We start from the raw sequence: 19437 nt of genomic DNA, 5'->3' as shown, positions 1-19437 counted from the left end.
CAATCAATTGCAATGTGAAATAGCTTACACATCATTTTGTCATGGCTACGTCACATGGCTCCTATAACCTATTCTCGTATCTAGAAGTGTTCCTCCTAGTGCCCAGTTCTCTTACTTACTGAGAACCCTCGTGTTTCTCCAAAGGTCCGACCTCTTTGAATTGAGAGGGAGTGATATGTTTTTAGCTCGCGAGTAAAAAGTGTCTCACTAGGGGCACTTGATCAAGTTGGGGGATACTTGTCGATCATGCTAGTTTTGCAGTGCTTCTGATTCCACACGAGCATGCTAGTTTTGTACACAGTAGTACTTGATATGACACACAATCATACCAAGCTTAGATCATGCTGTCCTCTACTGTCCTCTATGGTGTGTCGGACTGTTTCAAGTCACAGGATTGTATTCGAGACCACGAACGACAGTCACCTCAATTTCGGGCATTCTCGACCATGGATCTGCTCAACAAGAAGTCGTACCGAACGATGGCCTTGATGCTCAATTGGCCTATATTATTGACAGCCATGGGCGTTTGGGATTTTTCCAGGAGCGTACGCCACTCTATTCCGACCAGTCTTGGAAGCCATACAGAAGCGCGTTCTCACTTGGAAGAGACTCCTGAACTGGCAGTTCTACACCAAGAAGATTATCTATCAGAAAGACAAACCTCTGACATCCCCTTCGACGCCTCCTCACCGTCCACTGCATTGGCTAGTAACTTTCCTGCTATGTACACCGGGCCACACCAGTCTGGTGCAAGCGACAAAACTGTCAGTGAACAATAACATCGTTTTCTCGCAGTGATCAAGACAAAGAATGAGCCTTAATTGTTTTGTTTGTCTGGACAACCCCACCACTGCGAAGTCTTTCTCAAGTTTTCACTCTCTTGGAGAAGGGAATGCGGGTATCCTCAACACGCACAACGGATTGGCGGTCAATCGTCGGAGCGGAGCGGAGAGTCAGGAACGTCTTCCATTGCATCAGGTTGTTGGGGAAGAAATCCAGTCGCACGTATTCCGTCCAGGTTCGCAGATAGTATCTCCTCCTGACGCGTATATTTTGAATCCTCCTTCATCGAGCGCTCATATGGACATATCTGGAGAAGGGTCATCGGAACAATTTCATGATCCATTCGAGAACACAGGGTACTACCGCGAATTATCTCATGTGATAAGCCAGCTTCCAGGAATCATGGAAGACTCGCCATCCTGGCACGGCCAACTCATGGGGCTACCTTCACCAGAGATGATCAGCTTGAAGCCGTATCACGAATGGAGAACACTCGAGGCTCAAAACAGCCCCACTGGTCACGATCATCCCGTTGCATCATTAGAGTTCGAAAAAGCATCCCCAGACTATCAACATGCTCATCATCGCAAACTTTTCCAAGATCACTCATCCGAAGAACTGCCCAGCTCACCTCATATACCAGCTTCTGATGGTCATGATCCATCCACTGCATTAAGTGCTCACACGTCTCCGTTTCCAACTGAGTCTCATCATGCCAGCCCCACAAGAAATGAATTCGACGCAAATGAGATAAAGTACGCCGATGATCCATCCAATTCTGAAGGGTCGTCTCACAGTTACAGTGCCACGACTCCCCTCTCTGATTCACATGATGAATCGTCAGAAGAATCATCCAGTCACTTTCTTGGCAATGAAGCACGGGCAAGCTCTGCACTGGTAAGACCACCAAATGCGCGCGAATTACGGAGCGAAATTAAGAGTCCGGGTCACAGCACAAGCTACCAATATGTCAAAATGAAAAGCAATAAAGTGGAGTGGAGTCAGGCCAACTCAGGTATTGTCTTCCTGCTTTTGAAACTTCTAGCGTTTGCCCCGATACCAATTCCGTATTTTCACTTACTTTCATCTCAAGAAACGTCGATACTGACCCGATTCTTTCGAAAAGTCTAGTTGAACAGAATTCGGACCAAGAAAAACAGAGTTCGAGCTCTCAAGACGCAAAACTACCTTCTCGGGATGTGAGGATAAGCCTTTCAAGACCCGGACAGCTCAAGGCCCCACATCCAACTTATCAAGTCAATCTTCAACGTTCCAAGCGAACATATCATCATGATCCTTTTTCATTCAATGGGGATGACGAATCCACCCATCAAGCAACAAAGTCTCGCCGACTTACGCAGACCAAAATTCATGTTCTGGAATCATCTACGCTTCCGAGTTGGCAGTTATCATGGTCTCGATCTAAGCCCCGTACTGCTCGCGGGCCGCGTCCTGGAAACCCCGCTGTCTTAAAATCTGAACAACCCCGAATAGATGCAACCAAATTTGAAGGCACTTTTGATCTCGATAGATACTACTCAAAGAAAAATGCTCTCGAAAGATCTTACTCACGAAGTCGGACTCTTGCAAGATCGGAAAAGGTGGCACTCGAATCACCTACCCTAGATCGTTCAAGACAAGCACGTGCAATGAATATAGGGATCGACTTTCAACAAAAAACGATTTCCTCAAAATCCCATCTCGCTACTGATCCATTCCTAGTTAAAGCTCCAAAGCCATCTGGCCCGATGAAGAAGAGAACAAAAGCCATTCCTCGCTTGGAAGCTGTAAATCCACGACCTGAAGGATACGTTGATGACAACCGTCATCAATTGGTATCAAACTCGAATGAAGAACCACTGTTGTCCCGCGCTTTGATGGATACGTACAAGCCTCAAATTCAAAAATTTCTAGAATCAATAGAGCACAAAGAGGCTAACAAGGATTACGCGCAATTTCTCGTCGAGAATATGGAGAAGCTATGGGATAATTATCTGGAGATGATCACAATATGCTCTGAAATCGTCGCAGAGCGCGATATCAAAACAAACATGGAGCAAGATCTGATCGATGCGTACAAGTGGATCGCAATACGGTGGAAAGAGATTCCCGGTACTCATTTCGATTGGCTACCACTTCCTGGATTGAAGTATCCACCTGGTAAATTGTACGAACGCGATGCCTTCACTCCACATTTCGAAACTCTCCCCGTATACGAGGGTACCATATATTGGTTAGGTCATCGAATGTTCAAGCGAAGACGTGAACGCGTGGCTGGTACGCACATATTGTATTTCATGCGTGAAAAGCGACCCCACTGGATCAGAGTCTTAACTCCTATCAGTGCTCCAGAACTATTGGTTAAAACATTGTTGATTGCAATCAAAAGGGTAAGAAAATTAACATTTCCTAGTCCCCGGCCGTAAGATCAGAGATCGCTATCACCGAGCTCAGGTTGAGGTATACAAGAAGCATACTCAACGGCAAGAGAAAAGAGCAGATGGTGAAAAAAGTGTTCGCAAGAATTGTTTTACCCATATGACGAGCAGGCGTATGTCTATTAATGATGGAAACAGCTAAACACATTTGGAAGATAGACGATTTTTTTGTGTAACCCTTAGTTGGAGGTTTGCTGATCTAAAACGGATATCCAACATCATTAGTATGTGATCATTTACAGCATGTGAATTCACCAATAGGGGGGCTCAGGTCAAGTTATTTTATTACAGCCTGATGCATAATTGTTGACTTTGGAAAACAAAAACCTCGAGTTTTCAAAAAAAAAACCTGGCGTATTTTTTTGAAAAGCTGCTGAGTTTTCAAAAAAGATCATACGGAAAGGGGTGGTCACAGACCATCTCGTCTTCACAGAGAGTCGGGTCATCTTCTACTGCAGCCCTGAGGATCTCCCGCTCACCAGGCTCCAGAGGAGGAGGTGCACCAAGAGTTTTGTAGCTTTCAGCAAGCAGAATGACGGCATTGGTGGCTCTATATAGCTGTCTTGAACACGATGAGTCCGACATGTTGAGGCCACTCATTTGACGGATTTGATCAGGTGTTCGGCCTTCAAGTGTCTTGACATGTGGTTGATAAAATTTACCATTGTTCACACGTTTGTATGACATGTTGAGGTGGTGATGATTGGATGGTCATGAAGGGAAGTTTCAATATTGAACAATTGGTGGATCAATTGAGCAAGCTCTCTGGGTATTAGGCTACCAATATCTCTACTGAGATGTCAAACCCCTTTCTGTATGATTTTTTTTTGAAAACTCAGCAGCTTTTCAAAAAAAACTCAGCAATTTTTGAAAAAACTCAAGGGTTTTTTTTTGGAAACTCGAGGTTTTGTTTTCCAAAGTCAACAATTATGCATCAGGCTGTACTTTGACCATAAAAAACTTTCCCAAATTCTTTTGAGTAGCAAATTTGTGTAAATTTGCTGCCCAGCAACACAATTTGTTTACAAATTGGGAAACCTTTTTACAGTCTGGTACTGTGAAAAACTTTCCCCAATTTTGTAGGACAAGGCCACAAAAATCTTGACCTGAGCCCCCTTATTGATTATTTGTTTCTGGTGAAATTTGGATTGAAACTGGTTGACAGATGATGAGTCTGGTACCCCAGTTCTGATTTCATGGAAGCCAAGTGTCTTCGTGTCTCTCAACAGTAGTTCCTTCAATGTTACAACACCTCTCCAATATGTGACATCTCAATGGAGATTGGGGAGATCCAAAAGTTGCACAGTGTGAATCAAGTGCAAGTGAAGAACAGCTTGTATAGATGCCATTGGTTGAGCATTTGCGCTAACCATCAAGTAAGATGGTTTGAATATTGGTTTTGGCATAAAGAAGATCAAAGTCTACTGATAAGTTTACAACATGGCAGCTTTGTGAACCACATGTTTGAAGGTACCTTCAGTTAAATTCATGAGGTCAAGAGTCTGAAAGTTATAAATACAAGCTTAGACTTGTTAGGTGGATGCTTTGTCCAAAGCGGCTTTGTGACAGCTCTTGTCTGAGATGGTATTGGTAGTGTCTTTCACCCTCTTTTCATGATCAAGATCTGTCTAAATGTGGCTACTTTGAAGAAGTCAGCTTTCTGATAGCTATCCAATGGCCATTACTTGCTGGGCTTCAGATTTATGTCTACCTTGAAGGTATCCTCAGTCATGCTATCTAGGTCAGAATGAGTGGGATATACATGCTATGCAAAAAAGTGGAGCCAGGAAATTGACTCTAAGATGAAGTGATAGACTCAGCGGACTCTTGGCAGCTCTTGGCTTACTCATGCAAGATGTTTGTAGGGCACAGCAGTCAAGTTGGTCATCAAAATCAAGTGATGTTTCAAGAGAGTGTCTCACTTCTTATTTTGAGACTAGCCCCACATCAAATGGTTCCTGTAGTATGCAATTCATCGTTATACAAACATATGACCAATAATATCTAAAAACATTTCAAAACATATAGTTTTCATCTGATAGATTCAGGGATTCTGTGCTAATCATCTAAATCTCTTAAACTTTCCCTTACACCTGTCTCAAAGTCCTGGGACAAAATATACAAGATGAGGAATTCAAGTTGAAAAATTATATGTATGAGTAAAAAAAGCCATGCTTACCATATCTGCTGGTTTTACTAATTGAATACTTTGACCTTTTGTTTGTTTAAATAATTTGTTACTTGAATATAGGGTGAAAAACATGACTATAGGCAAGTATCTATAGTTTGTGAGATATTCCAAGAATGGAAGCAGTTTGTTTTTTTGTTATATTTCAAATGATTCTCAAAGGATAGACAGATATGTGGAAAACCAGAAGGTGCTTACCCAGTAACAAGAGTGGCTGTTGACCATTGTCCTTTGATCTGAGAATTGATAAAACATTGGGTAAAGAGATATTAGAAAGTGTTGTTTGAAGATTATTAGAAGAGACGTGAACACACAAATGCGGTAAAAGGATTAGATATCAAAATCATTATGCATAAAGTTAATACGTAATATGCACCCCATCGACGCTGAAGAATCAAAAGAATTTAATCTGTTGTATCAGGGGGTGGGCTCCTAAAGAAACCAAAGAGGTAGAGAAAGAACAGATAGGATGAACTTACCAGACGAGATTGATAAGGAAATATTGAGCGATCGATGGATTGCGCTCTGACCCCCAAATCCCACCTCAGATATGTAATCAAGATTCCAACCCAGGTTTGTAGTCCAGTTACAGATACCATAGCTGATGTAGAAAGACGTCGAGAGGAGGTATGATCATATTTCAATGTCGTGTACTTGAATTGGGTGAAAAAGTTGATGAGAAACTCACTAGCTAGCCAAGTGAAGAGTTGCCCAATACCTCCACCTCCTACTGACATCAAGCTCAAGAGTCCCATGGCTGAAGATATCAGAACGCAGAGCCAAGGAATTCCCTGAGAATTCAGTTGCTTAAGGGCAGCAGGCGCGTTCTCTGCTAGAGCTAGGCCATGCAATGTGCGAGAAGTAGTATACATGTCACTTGAAGCAGCCGAGCATGCTGCAGTCAAAAGTGCAGCATTGATGATCCTGCCATGCAAGAATCAAGTAATCAAATTGATGTCAGAAAACAAATCCTATCTTTAGTTGGTTGAAGACGACCTGTTGAAACATCTACATAGGTAGACATCAAACTCACGACGGCAGTACCTTTATTCCAGAATCTTGTATGGCAATCACAAAAGGTGAACTAGCAGCGTTATGTGAATTAAGATTAAGTCGAGGATCATCGCTTGAGACAACAAGTCCAATAACAAATGTTCCCAAGATGTAAAATAACCAAATCCTCACAGCTACTTTACGTATAGCGGATGGTAGAGTTTTTCTTGGGTTCTTAGCTTCTCCTGCTGTCATTGCAGTGATCTCTGTACCTACACAAGAGAACCCTGCTTGAATCAAGGCTTGCCTGATTCAAACAAATATTGGTACAAAGACGAACAGGCTCGTCAGTGAAATTGCAGATGAGTTAAGGAAGTTATTCAAATCCTTTCACCAGAAGCCCAAGAAACGACCCTTGACTCCTGATATATCAAGAAACTGTACGAATGGACCGGGATTTTTCCAAAATCGAAAACCGATTTTGTGATGAGTGGGCCCACCTCCTAAATCTACAAAGATTGGATAATTCAAACATTCAGTCTCGTGGAAGTGCATCTCCTCACCAATATGTGCTGACCTATCACAATTCCTATAATGATCAATGTGATTATTGTAACCACTTTGATAGACGCAAACCTGAAAATATCATCTCTCAGCGAATTGAATTTGGCCAAACCAAGAAGAGTTGATAGTGTACGATAGATGCGGAGCGTACCAAAACTCAAACTCGCTGAGGAAAAGTACATCATTTCTCAGCTTCTGTGTTCAAGATGAATCTAGAAACATTGAAAGCGTACCCATAAACCTTTGATGGAGCAAAATTTATGCAAGTGACAGCTGCTAGTATCACAAGGATCCATACTGCATTATTGACAGATGTAATCCAATAGTTGATCAAAATCCCTGCGGCGGCCAGTTCCGCTGCCAACGCTGTTCAGATGCATCACACGAAAGCTGAAATCAACACATAGCTCCACTTTGAAGAAGGTACACTCAGCAAAGAAGTACGTATCAGACGAACCAAATGACCAACTGGATGTTAAAGGGGATTAATAGAGACCTTCAATTATAATCAGGGATCTGTCATGCTTTGAAAAACTACCAACGTGTACCAAAAATTCCAGCCCAACTACAGACATCCATACAGTATCGCGCAAACAAATCAGTATATACATATATGATTCGAATGGTCAATCAAGTCATATAATGGAAAGAAGCAATATTTGAAGGTCATATATGATGTTGAAGCTTAATAGCAGAACATATCTTTGACTCACTGCAAATGATAGAGATGGGTTCACGAACCGTTTTGCCAGTGTGATGTGTCCTCCCGCTATGGGAAGATGAGAAACTGAATTTCAAATAGATTTGTTAGATCCAAAAAGGTCTTTCCAAGGCTCGTGGATCAATTAATAAAACTCGTCAACTCACCCATCTCCCCTAGAGAATCCATGACTCCAAAGACCACTAAGGCGATTAGGTATTGGAGTTCAAACATGTGCTTTAGTTTCAAGACTTGGTTTTACGCTCAATGACTCTCTTCTAACCTTAGCCAAATTTGACACATGAAGTTCAGAAAGTTCCATGAAGCTAGAACTCAACTTGTTCCCATCACTGCATAGCTCAATAATAATCCGAGAGGTCCGCTTTCTCGTAAGGAATTTGCAGTACTTAAGAAAAGCCCCATACCTACCACGCTTCCTATGGATATCATCTAATCAACCATCAAATCGAGATTTTCCATCATAGGCCGCAAAAATTCATTTGTTAGGATCTTCATGCTTTATACATATAAGGAGTAACCTTTCGGTGATAGTAGAAACGTGGTTGGAAATATCTTTATTATCGTTTGCATCTTTTGCCAAGCTATAATCATATGATGCTGAAAATCATGGAACTTAGCACAATGAACACTCAACTTGTATGTGCCGACTTTTCATTCCTCGACGTAACTGATTAGCATCATCCTCTTGTTCATGATTCTGACACCCCCCTGGAGGATTATGTTCGAAAATCCGAGCTTCCTTTTTTTCCATACCGACGTATCAAGTTGACGTATATATTTTGGAAATTTTGATACAAAGTTGAAGTTCTTCACTATTTATTATCTATCAGAATCTTTCAAAATGAAATTGAGCTCCAACCTAACCTTTGATTTTGTTGAAGTCTGATGGCGAGATTAACAGAGGTAAGAAAATGCGGCAGATATAAATGGACAAATATGATCTGATCTTATTCAAGCGCTTTGGTACCAGGATAAGCTTTGCGGAGCGGGGTAGAGAAGATTGAGACAACTAACGATCTTTGAATGCAGATGAAAGATGCTAGTGAAGCCTGGATGAAGTCAGCAGGAGATTCACTTAATAATTCTTTGTGCAAGTTCGAGTTGAAGTATCAACATCATGAATTGAATTTGGTGGTCGTCCGTCGGCCGACATCAAATGTCTGAGCTCCCGAGTCCAGAAACACGTACCAGGTAAGAAACCGCGGCTAAGTAATGTAGGCCCCAGGATGCCGAAGCTTATCTTGCGTGAACTTGAAGCATGATGAAATGTAAAGCTAACTCCATAGTATGACGAGTCGAGCGCAGAGAAGAAGTCGCAATTGCGTTTAGCTTGTCGACCAAGTATAAGGCCATTTGATTGTACATGGTCAATAGCTTATCTCAGTACATCCTTATCAATCATGAGATGGACTCTTCTACAAGTTTGCACACGCAGCCCAGTCCCGAGTGTCATCTCAGATGACATGAAGAAAACTCAGATTGTCAGAAGCTGGTACTGGGTCTGAAGCATTTCTCTTTCTTCAAAGCGAACTTGATTAGATGTCACTTTGGCCAAAGCGCGGAAGGATACAGTTGGTTGAAGGAACTACAAATGTCTCAATTTTGTCCTCATATTCAAGAATTTCCCATGTTAGTTTCACCGTAGTACTCTGCAGGAGCCTTACTGGCTTCTATGTAATGAGTGAACTGGATGCTCAGCAGGTCTTGTAAACTAAATTATATGCAAAACTTGCTAAATCACTTCTGGTAAAACTTTCGATAATTTTGTATTCATCCTTCTTCAAGAACATTCTTCCAGAAATGATCCTGATCAGATTCAAGCCCTCAAGATTCAAATTATAAATTGAACCTACATGTACCCCCTGCAGTGTCAATCACAATACATACTGAGTTGATCTTCAACCAGTTTTCAGAAGATGAAGGGATTTTGAAAGGTTCAACTAGATGAAAACTATGATTCAAGGATCCGTAAGTGATCAAAAAAGATTACTCGAACGGCGGACACTCTGATCCTCATCAAGACCTTCAAGTTATTCTTCTTGAAAAGTCAAAGAAATCGTATAGTCAAAGCTAACAGGCCCCTTTCATAGAGCACTGAATTTCGACCATTTCTTCAATCAAACTATGAGCATTCAACACTTATAAATACCAGTACACATCACTCTAATAATTTGATTTCGAGTTTTACAGTTGTTCGAGAATCACTTCGGATCAGAAATTCGATAAATCAAACTCAGGTACTACCACTTGTTTCAATACACGAGTTTTAGGAGGATTTTCGAGAATTGTTGGCTTTGTGTCCTGATCAATGGTAAAAGTGCTCTGTACTGTATCTCCTGATGGCGGCCTTTCAAATTTCGAAGTGGTAGTGCCATCAAGTACGTTGTCAGAATTAATTTGTGGAGTTATTCCTCGCCGAGACTGGAATCGCCAGGTCCTTGCCACGCAGTACGCCAGTTGGTCACAACCTGTATTAATCAATAATCTCTGTGAGCTGATTCCATATATATTCACCCAGTCTCGTAACTGACCTGCTTCCAAGAGCCGTTTGATAGTCAACATGGCCAATTCATTTTCTTTTATAGAATTTGTAGAAGGAACTTGATCTTGATTCCGAATCGTGTTAAAGATCACCACTAGAGCGATACTTAAAGGTCCTGGTTGTTCATGTATCAACTCAGTCGAGATAGGCTTGAGAACCTCTGCTTTGGCAATATCTTCAAGGGGTGACTGGAGGAAGGATGATCAGCTCATCGAATATCAATCATGAGACAGAGAACTAAGATGACCAACCACAAGTACCCGAGAGGCAAGGTCTTTTTCCCCCAACATGTCAAACGCCCAACTCAATATCCATCGATTTCCATCCAAAAAGCCTTGGGGTATCACCGTCTCTCGAAGGAGGGACCGAAGCACAGGCCCATTATCGCCTTCATATGCTCGTGCGATCGCGATCCCTAGGGACCAATCAGCAAGTTGGCGAACACATACATTCACAGCGTCTTGTAAACGATCTGCCAATAGAAAGAATGATGCAGCAAAGCCTTGTGGTACAATGGAGGATTAAGATACAAGACATCAGTTGTTATTCATTAGACCGATCACATTTTATATTGCTTGAACGTACTAAACCGCTGTCGACTAATCAATGCGAAAGCGTTCTTTTGAGCTGCAGTCTTCCACCTTGGTTCATCAAAATCATTTGCTAGAAACTTGAGCATATGAGGTCGATCAGGATGACCATAGGCAACTCGCCAAAGTCCTAAGAGTAATCGCTTCTTTCGTAGTGCCATATAAAACACACTACACGCAGCTGGATCTCGATTCACCTCACGTGTTGCATTGATTTGTGAGCTTTCAGATATGCTTTGATACTCTTGCTGGGCTACGAGCTCTAGAGTTGAAAGGAGGGTTTCTTGTGGCTTCAACCAGAGAAAAACTCCCACTTTGCAAGCAAGCTTCCAATTTAATGTACACTTGACCGGTGGATGTGAAAGTAAAGCATACTTAGCAACATTGTCGATTACCTGTGTCGCTAGTAAAGCTTGACAAGAAGAATGATAAGCCAGCAAAATACCGGGATCTTGGGACTCCCCATATCCCACATCTGTTTGAGATTGATTGGATCTAGACAAATGTTGAACCAGCGAGAATAAGTATCGACATCCTAATTCGTCTATTCCACTGAAAGACGTTTGGATCTAGCCGAAGGGCATGTGGATTTTTGAGTGATGATTGACAACATCAGTTACGATCAATTGACATTGGAGCCAGCCAATCCGCGACAGTGACACGTATCAAAGAGCGACGTACAGTGAAGAGCTGCAGAGTCAAATCTGCTAGAGTTTTCTGCTCCTCCGGGGTCAAACTTGGTATTCGACTTTCACTAGCTGATCTAACGATAATGTCAAGGGATTGTTGCGAAATGGTACTCCCTGGCATACCAAGCGACACCATGGAATCTTTTTTTGGAGATCCATCGGTTATCAGATTAATGTCGCGAGTGGAAGGAAGATTTGGGCTATTGACAAGACTGAGAGCTTGTGGGTGGCCATCGAGTGCAGTGGCCAATGCATTGATAACCTGGGAAACACTTTCAAAATCTCCTGCATGTAGATAAATACGTTTATTAATCTCATGAAACACATCACACGAATTGAGGTTTGCGTACCAAAGTCAAGGTGGTTCTTCAATCGGATAGGATGCCAACAGGGCATCTGTGGATGCCTAGTGTCTGAAATACCTGAAGAGACGTATAAGTGACCATGTACTTTGTAGATCAAGCTTCTCTGTTCATTTACTGTGACCCACGATACTACATGAGCAGAGCCATCACTACAATTGGAGACCTCTAGAAAGTAAGACAAATGACCATATGTATCCAATGGATTGAGATGACTGACTTAGGACGGACATCGGCAGTACCCTTCCACCAGCCATCTGCACCACAGCTATAGACTTTGATAAACCCACCATAGGCAACAGCCAATGACGGGGGTTTAGAGTCCCACTTCTCAGAATCCGGCTTGATAGTATCCGCCGACCACTTAAGGTATGTATCAGCAGATTGATCATCCTCAAGATCGATAGACATTTCTTCCGCGCAGACAATACCCGATCCAAAAGATCTTAATCGCAAGTCAATGAGTATAAGTTTAAGATACTTTCGAGTGGATGGGGAAGAGATAAAGTATACTAGAAGGAAAGGTACCAACGTAATCAGTTTGATTAAAATCAGCTACCTTGAGTACAATATCAAACATACGTAGTGCTACAAATGACGACTTTGTTTCAAAGTTGAGTAAAGTGCAGGTGTCTGCGCTGGACCCTAAAATGTGTCTTACGGAGACCAATCTCGTCCATTCCTTCTTGTCACTCGTACTGTGGTCTGAATCACCACTTCTATCATAAGATTGCTTAAACTGAAGCACATTTCCATCGTTACCGGCAGCTAAAACTGATCTATAGGAATTACTCGTTAGAGAGGATATCCTAATTCGACTTTCAAGATCGGCGATCAGACTCGGAAGTGTTAGTGCGAATTTCGGCTCATGGTATGCAGGTTCAGTGTTCGCCGAAAGCGCAGGCAGCTCCCATACAAGCAAGCGATTAAGTGAAGTGAGGCTTTCAAGAAACCAATGAGTAGTGCTGTCTCTCGTAGAGGTCGCCTTGATAGCACTTGCGTATCTCTCAACTCGCTCATCAGGCTGAAGTCCAGTCAGTGCGAACTCGGAAACAACTGGCGCGGGTGACGAACTCTTGGGAGCAATCAGTCGAACCCGCAAAGGCGCCTCAGTCTGCGCTTGGCTTGATGAAAGCTGAATCCACCATTGAGTGGAGAATCCAACACTACAAATCACGTCATCGGCTATCCTTGGAACGTAAAGGCCGTTAGACGCGAGGGCGTCATTGACGGGCACGTCTAATCGTAAGTTGCAGATATCGAATGATATGTCAGATAATGAATGCATGACCGGTCCGTTGTTTCGATATTGGAGTTTCCACCAGTTGAATGTAACCGGGTTTGAAACGGTTTTGGGGGAAGTCGCAACCAATGTGTCGCTTGCTCCATCGCTCGCTGGAATGATCGATAAACCATGTGGTATTTCTTGCGCCAACGCGCTATCGATCGGCACCGTGTCGCAACACAGAAGTCCGGATGTGAATATTCCAAGGGGGATCTCGTGCCAGCAAAGTTGACCAGCCGAGGAGGCTGAGCGAGCAAAGATAATGAAAAAGGTGACTGTATGAACTTGATCTACATTCTTGGTCCTAGTAGTTCCTTGAATCATCACATTAGGGTCAGCTAATAATCGAACCATCTCCGAAGGCAGTTGATACAATTCACTGCAAGAACTCGAAGGTCGAATCAACGAAGGCTCCCGTGACATATGTATGTATCCGTTGGACAAGATGGAAAGTATTGAGCATCGTGAAAAGAGTTTCTCCTGGTTAGGGAGGGTAGGGATGTGCTTTGAATCTAGATAGAATGTCTGAATGACCCTGTGTGACCTAGAAGCAGGACAATTGATTACCCCTTGGTGAGACGGGTGGAGAACAGTCAGTTCGGGCTGAAGATTGCCCTGGGTTGTAAGATTTGATGGGGCTTCATCATCGGGTACGACTTCAAGGTTGTAGAAGTGCGTGTGTACCCCAGAAAATCGACTGTAAAGAGAGACAAATAGGGTTTTGTACGTCTCTTCGAACCCCAGAGTTGAAAATTGACCGAAGCTGATCGAACGTATAGCGGACGATAATGATAATCTCCGGTATGACATTTCGTAATTTTCTGCAAGGTGGTTTGAGGTTCGAGAGCTATAAAAATGAAGGATCGGACGATCCTGATAAATGTTATGAGCGTTCTGAGACACTAATCAACTCTTGAAATCGAAAACCCACTGCAACGTAGCTAGCGATATGGCAGCGGCCGTCGCTCGATCGAAAAAAATCAGCATTGGTGCATGATTCGGTGCTAAAAGATAGATTGTAGGTTAGTGGGGATCATTCAGTCAGCACAACCGAAAGCGCAGTGAGGCCAACAATTGGCGTGCGTCTCACTGAGTTGACCATCTGCCGACCCAGCGTGGTATGGTCACGAAGCCGTCCTCGCCAACTGGTTCGAGAGCTTCGTACAGAGATACACCGTCTTCGGCGATCAGTAAACAATCGTTTCCTTTCAAGATGATGGAAGTAATTCGTTTGCCACCGGACGTGAAAGAAGAATGCAAGTTCCAAAGTGCTCTAGAAGGTCGTGACTTGGATTTTGAAAAGACGACCACATAGGGACCAGAGGCAACTGCAAGCTACAAAAAGCAATTCCGGTTAGGACAGTGGATGACAGATACTACCAAGGAGTTTGTGATTAACTGACCTTGTTTTCTGTAGCACAAACCGCCTCAACCCCATGGAGTGAAGGCAACCATGATTGAGGTAGATGAGCAGATAAATCGATCACTTGTCGTAAGTTGAAGGAGGGTACATCAAAAACATTGACATTGATCCCAGAAGCGTAAATCTATCTACCAACACGAGAAATAGTTGAAAGTCAATAAGTCATTGTTTTTGTGTGATCGAGAGAATAGATAGGATAGAGACTTACGAGACAAGAATCCTCAGACGCAACCGAGGCACTTAGACAAAGAGCTCCACGAGATGGGTTGATGGCACTCAGAACCAAAGGGCGTGTCGATTCCCTGACGGCATTCATCGATGGTTTAGATGTTTGAGGGCCACCTTGCAAATCGAAGGAAATTGCAATCGTATTGGAATGCTGAGCGTGCAAGACGATCCCGAGAATGGACTGCACTCGATCCCTGTCCCGCGGTTGCAGGACCGAAAAAGAAATTGACGAGTCGGTACGCCCGACTTCTGCAAGTCAAGTGCAAGATCCAGTTGGCGGTCCGAGGACATCTCAGTTCACCATTTAAAAAGCTCAGCATCTTGATCTAGAAGCAACCATCTCCTATAAACTCGAATTGAACTGATTTATTTTATACCCAATTCGAATCAGCGGGAACGCCCTAATATCCACTTTCGGCCGCACAACCCCAGATCACTTGATATACAATACGTTGGCTTTTATGGCTCTGGAACTGATTTGTGCTCTATTTGTGAGGATTTTTTGATTTACACAAAGAATTTATCACATCTGAATTCATGTGAGAAGTTGACAGCCCTATATGAACTACTACAGCGCCATACTGAACTTTGAACTATTCGTGCAAGGTAAGTAATCGGGGTGGAGGCAGGGATTGACAAAGAAAAGGTGGTAGTGGTAGGATGTGATCACCTGCAAAAGACTTTCGATGTTTGAATTATTATCATGATTCCCAAATCAATCGGAAAACAACCCTAGATAGAGAACCCAAACCCCAAAAATAATTTCAAAGCATTCAAGGGAGTCAGACTGACTTTACTACTTTTCCATTCCTACAATATAATTTCCAAATTGGCTCAACCACAAAATGAAGAGAATCAAATGAAAGCATGCCTGTAAGTAATTTCAACTTCTTCATATTCTCTAAGATGAATAAAATGAGATCAAAGTTCCAGAAAGACACTCAAGACAATACAATATATAGGTAAAACTAAGTAGTACAATTTCCAATCCCACAAAAACTTCAAAACCTCTTTCTCCGCATATTGTTACAACTTCACCAAAGTCTAAATCCACTTTTCGCGCTCTGATCCACTTGAGGTGACTGTACTACAGTTCCATTTTACACGATGATCTAGCATCGTAGTTTCAATGATGAACTCAAGTAGTCGGATTGAACCGATGTTTGCAAATGAGTCGACAGGGATTAAAATACCTAAACATACCACGGGCCGTTAATCACAAAGAATCATCGGACATTAAAAAGGTAGGAAATACTCACAGATTTGAGCTTGCCCCACATATCATCTGATGCCACTTTTTCATCTTCTTCTTCAAAGTCTCGGTCATCATCACGAGCATCTGAAACAAAGTCCTAATATACATGACACATTGTGAGAATCATTGGATCTTTTGCCCAAGGAGAGATAATGAAGGATCCCTACCATTTCCATTGGTTTTATTGGTCGACCATCCACCCCTTGACATCGATAATAGACCCGGCTTCCAAAATACAAAGCGCAGAACATCACGAGCGGTAGGTATCTTTTGTAGGTGATCGACAATTAAAATCGCATTCATATCAGCTTCTTCCGCCTCTTGGTCACATGCCAAGAATTCAGAAGGGTAAGCTCTGAAATCTACATACCCAGTAACAAAAGTAGGAGTTGACCATTGCCCTTTTATCTGTGTACCAATAAAGAAACCACGAGTAAAGATGTGGATCAACTTAGATCAGCCAAATTTGATGATAACGTACAAAGACCGTGAAGGGATTGAATATCAATGTTAGTGAGCATAGTATCAGGCCGTGATATGCTCCCCAGCGTCTCTGAAGTATAAGGAAAGATGTTTATCAGTGCCAGACCACATGAACATCTTTCACGCCCCGGTGATGATGAAAATAAGGCTAGCTTACAAGGTATGAAACATAAGGAAAATCTGATCGATTAATTGACTGTGCTTGTACCCCTGAATCCCACCTTAGATATGTGATTAAGATACCGATCCATGTTTGTAGTCCAGCTACAGAGGACATAGCTGTTTTTAGGAGGGCAGGTCAAGAATGTGTCAGCGATGCTTTGCACGGATCCAGTATCATGTATATTCATCACTCAACTCGCTAGCCATGTAAAGACTTGACCGGCCCCATGGCCTCCAATAGACATGAAGCTCAAAAGTCCCATTGCGGCGGATACCAACACACATAACCAAGGTACACCCTGTGAATTGGTACGTCTAAGAATCGCAGGTGCATTCTCTGCTAGAGCTAAACCATGGAGTGCTCGAGAGGTAGTATACATGTCGCTGGAAGCAGCCGAGCATGCTGCAGTTAAAAGTGCTGCATTAATGATTCTAAATCAAATGGCACAGAGAATGATGGGTTAGATATAGGTTTATTGGACAGATGAGAAGGAGGCTATAGATCCCCCAATTTTGTCAAGAGCTTACGAAGGTAATGCTTTGATTCCCGAATCGTGAATTGCAATCACAAACGGTGAGCTAGCAGCGTTATGCGAGTTGAGATTCAGTCGAGGATCATCGCTAGAGACTATGAGTCCGATGACAAAGGTTCCCATGACGTAGAACATCAGAATCCGAATCGCAACTTTTCGAATAGCTGAAGGGAGGGTTTTTTTCGGATTTTTAGCCTCTCCTGCTGTTATCGCAGTGATCTCAGTACCGATGCATGAGAAAGTTGCTTGTATTAAGGCCGACCTGAAGGGAAAAATGTATGCAATGAGCGACTGCAAGAAACATTACTCTTGGCCAGGAAAAAAAGGAGGTACGGTCTTATGCTTACCAAAAACCCAAAAATCTACCAGTGACACCTTGTATTCCGAGGAATTGGACAAATGGTCCTGGATTTTTCCAATATCGAAAGCCAATTCTATCATGGTTTGGTCCACCACCCAAGTCTAGTTCACGCGAAATGGATATGTATTCATCAATATGCTTGAACAAAATCCCACAATGAATATGTGCTCACCAAGAACAATCCCTGTAATGATCAAAGACACTATAGTGACCACTTTGATAGAAGCAAACCTACGGAAAAGCAATCATCAGAAAATCTATCCCGAAAGTTCGATTTCTTTAGGGTCAGGGCTTACCAAAACTCAAACTCTCTGTAATGGAGATGCAAAATTATTAGCATTTGGATATTCAGATAGGCATCCTTGAAGCTTACCCGTAAAAATGAGTTGGCGCGAAGTTCATGCTTGTTACAAGAGCTAGTACCAGTATCATCCATACCGCATTATTGACAGATGTGGTCCAATAATTGATCAATATGGCTGAAGCGGAGATTTCAGCCGCCAAAACTAATAGGAGCGAAAATGTCAGCATCAAAGAGAGAGTTCGTATTGAACGGTCTTATAGCCGGAGAGGCTGATCAAAAAGGGCACACACCAAATGACCAACTGTTTGGAAATGGTGATACAATCAAGAAATGAATCATACAATTAGTAAGAAGTCATTCGTGAATGATCTAGGGACATGATACGAACGTGTACCAGTAATTCCATCCCAATGCCAGTGACAGAGATGGGTTGACAAATCTTTTGGCTAGCGTAACGTGACCACCGGCTATCGGGAGATATGAAACTAGATAGGAAGAATGGCGTGATCAATGGCGTGATTTCCTCAAAATTGCTCAAGATAAAACGGCCTCGAGGAAAGCATATATAAATTGGACGTCTACTCACTCATCTCACCCAGAGAGGCCATGACACACCATACGACTGTTACACCAGACCAATTAGCCTCAATCTACATTAAAGACATATATCTCTACTCAACTGGTTCCCATCACCGAATAACCCAATAACAGACCCAAAGGTCCACTTTGTCGCAAGGCATTGGCTGTTCCCAGGAAAAGACCCATACCAATGACCCCACCCATAGAGATCATCTATTCATCGAGTATTCACGATACATCAAGTCAATATCACAAATAGATCTTTTCAGAAAGATATCCAGCCCATCGAGCGAATCCACTAGACTCAGAATGATTGGGAGAAGAGAGCACAAACTCAACCTGAATGTGTCGACTCTTCATCCCTCGATGAAGTTTAGTTGAGTCACCGTGGCTGATTGGGGGTTCCCCAACTGGGGGCCCTTCGTGCTCGTAATAATCTGGTGATCCTTTCTTCATATCCATCTTTAAAGTCCAAGTCTGCAAGCTAAAAATATAGATGATCGTGTACTCGGAGAAATTGTAAATTCGGTAAGACGGGATTGGTGCGTAGCCCTCCTCGAGAATGTGAATGAAAGTGTGTTGACTAGGTATGAGTGATGCAATGAAGGAAGGAAAGGCTTTCGTAATGAGAGCTCTAATGTGAAATTTATCAGGTAAAAGCGATTGACGCGAGTGCAGGCTGCCTGGACGCCAAGGACACGGTGCGTATGAGTCTAGTGATGATATACCCCAGCTACATATCGCGAATGAGCTTAGCGCAGTTATCTAAATGGGAGAGATGCGTCTCTTTGCAATCTATCCGGTACTAACCGCGCTGTGATCATTGATTCATCCTTTGATAAAGAACCGAATGCGAAACACGTCACGGCCTTGAAGCGTACGTACACATCTTACAGGGCCGGTGATATTGGAAGCCTCCCCCGCTGCCAGTTCCCAGTCATTGTGGTCGTTCCG

General features: G+C 42.7%; 4 protein-coding genes across 4 annotated transcripts; 1 reads left to right on the top strand and 3 right to left on the bottom strand.

The window, feature by feature from the left end:
- Positions 1 to 341: 341 nt before the first annotated feature.
- On the top strand, positions 342 to 3209 carry MELLADRAFT_63342 (uncharacterized protein; the record flags this gene model as incomplete). Its single annotated transcript, XM_007410273.1, has 3 exons — positions 342 to 764; positions 859 to 1798; positions 1915 to 3209. The coding sequence occupies 3 exons, from the start codon at positions 342 to 344 to the stop codon at positions 3207 to 3209; spliced, it is 2658 nt and encodes an 885-aa protein (XP_007410335.1).
- Positions 3210 to 5355: 2146 nt separating this feature from the next.
- Positions 5356 to 8116, bottom strand: MELLADRAFT_36162 (uncharacterized protein; the record flags this gene model as incomplete). Its single annotated transcript, XM_007410169.1, has 14 exons — positions 5356 to 5500; positions 5608 to 5645; positions 5724 to 5795; positions 5889 to 6010; positions 6098 to 6333; positions 6443 to 6709; positions 6797 to 6911; positions 6980 to 7053; positions 7200 to 7332; positions 7424 to 7434; positions 7509 to 7531; positions 7680 to 7753; positions 7834 to 7869; positions 8005 to 8116. The coding sequence occupies 14 exons, from the start codon at positions 8114 to 8116 to the stop codon at positions 5356 to 5358; spliced, it is 1458 nt and encodes a 485-aa protein (XP_007410231.1).
- Positions 8117 to 9753: 1637 nt separating this feature from the next.
- On the bottom strand, positions 9754 to 14894 carry MELLADRAFT_77821 (uncharacterized protein; the record flags this gene model as incomplete). Its single annotated transcript, XM_007410168.1, has 12 exons — positions 9754 to 10155; positions 10219 to 10417; positions 10490 to 10644; positions 10815 to 11388; positions 11501 to 11793; positions 11859 to 12022; positions 12091 to 12382; positions 12453 to 14028; positions 14087 to 14159; positions 14246 to 14490; positions 14559 to 14702; positions 14787 to 14894. The coding sequence occupies 12 exons, from the start codon at positions 14892 to 14894 to the stop codon at positions 9899 to 9901; spliced, it is 4080 nt and encodes a 1359-aa protein (XP_007410230.1).
- A 1241-nt stretch (positions 14895 to 16135) lies between these two features.
- On the bottom strand, positions 16136 to 18696 carry MELLADRAFT_36184 (uncharacterized protein; the record flags this gene model as incomplete). The annotated part of the gene is made up of 13 exons (XM_007410167.1): positions 16136 to 16328; positions 16432 to 16469; positions 16543 to 16614; positions 16702 to 16823; positions 16903 to 17138; positions 17235 to 17501; positions 17587 to 17701; positions 17773 to 17831; positions 17897 to 17911; positions 17974 to 18106; positions 18282 to 18389; positions 18491 to 18526; positions 18585 to 18696. The coding sequence occupies 13 exons, from the start codon at positions 18694 to 18696 to the stop codon at positions 16136 to 16138; spliced, it is 1506 nt and encodes a 501-aa protein (XP_007410229.1).
- Between the last annotated feature and the right edge of the window lie 741 nt (positions 18697 to 19437).

Source organism: Melampsora larici-populina (assembly GCF_000204055.1).
Source record: "Melampsora larici-populina 98AG31 unplaced genomic scaffold MELLAscaffold_19, whole genome shotgun sequence".
NCBI lineage: Eukaryota > Fungi > Basidiomycota > Pucciniomycetes > Pucciniales > Melampsoraceae > Melampsora > Melampsora laricis-populina.
The sequence above is the reverse complement of the archived record's forward strand: the minus strand, read 5'-3'. Positions and strand labels throughout refer to the sequence as shown.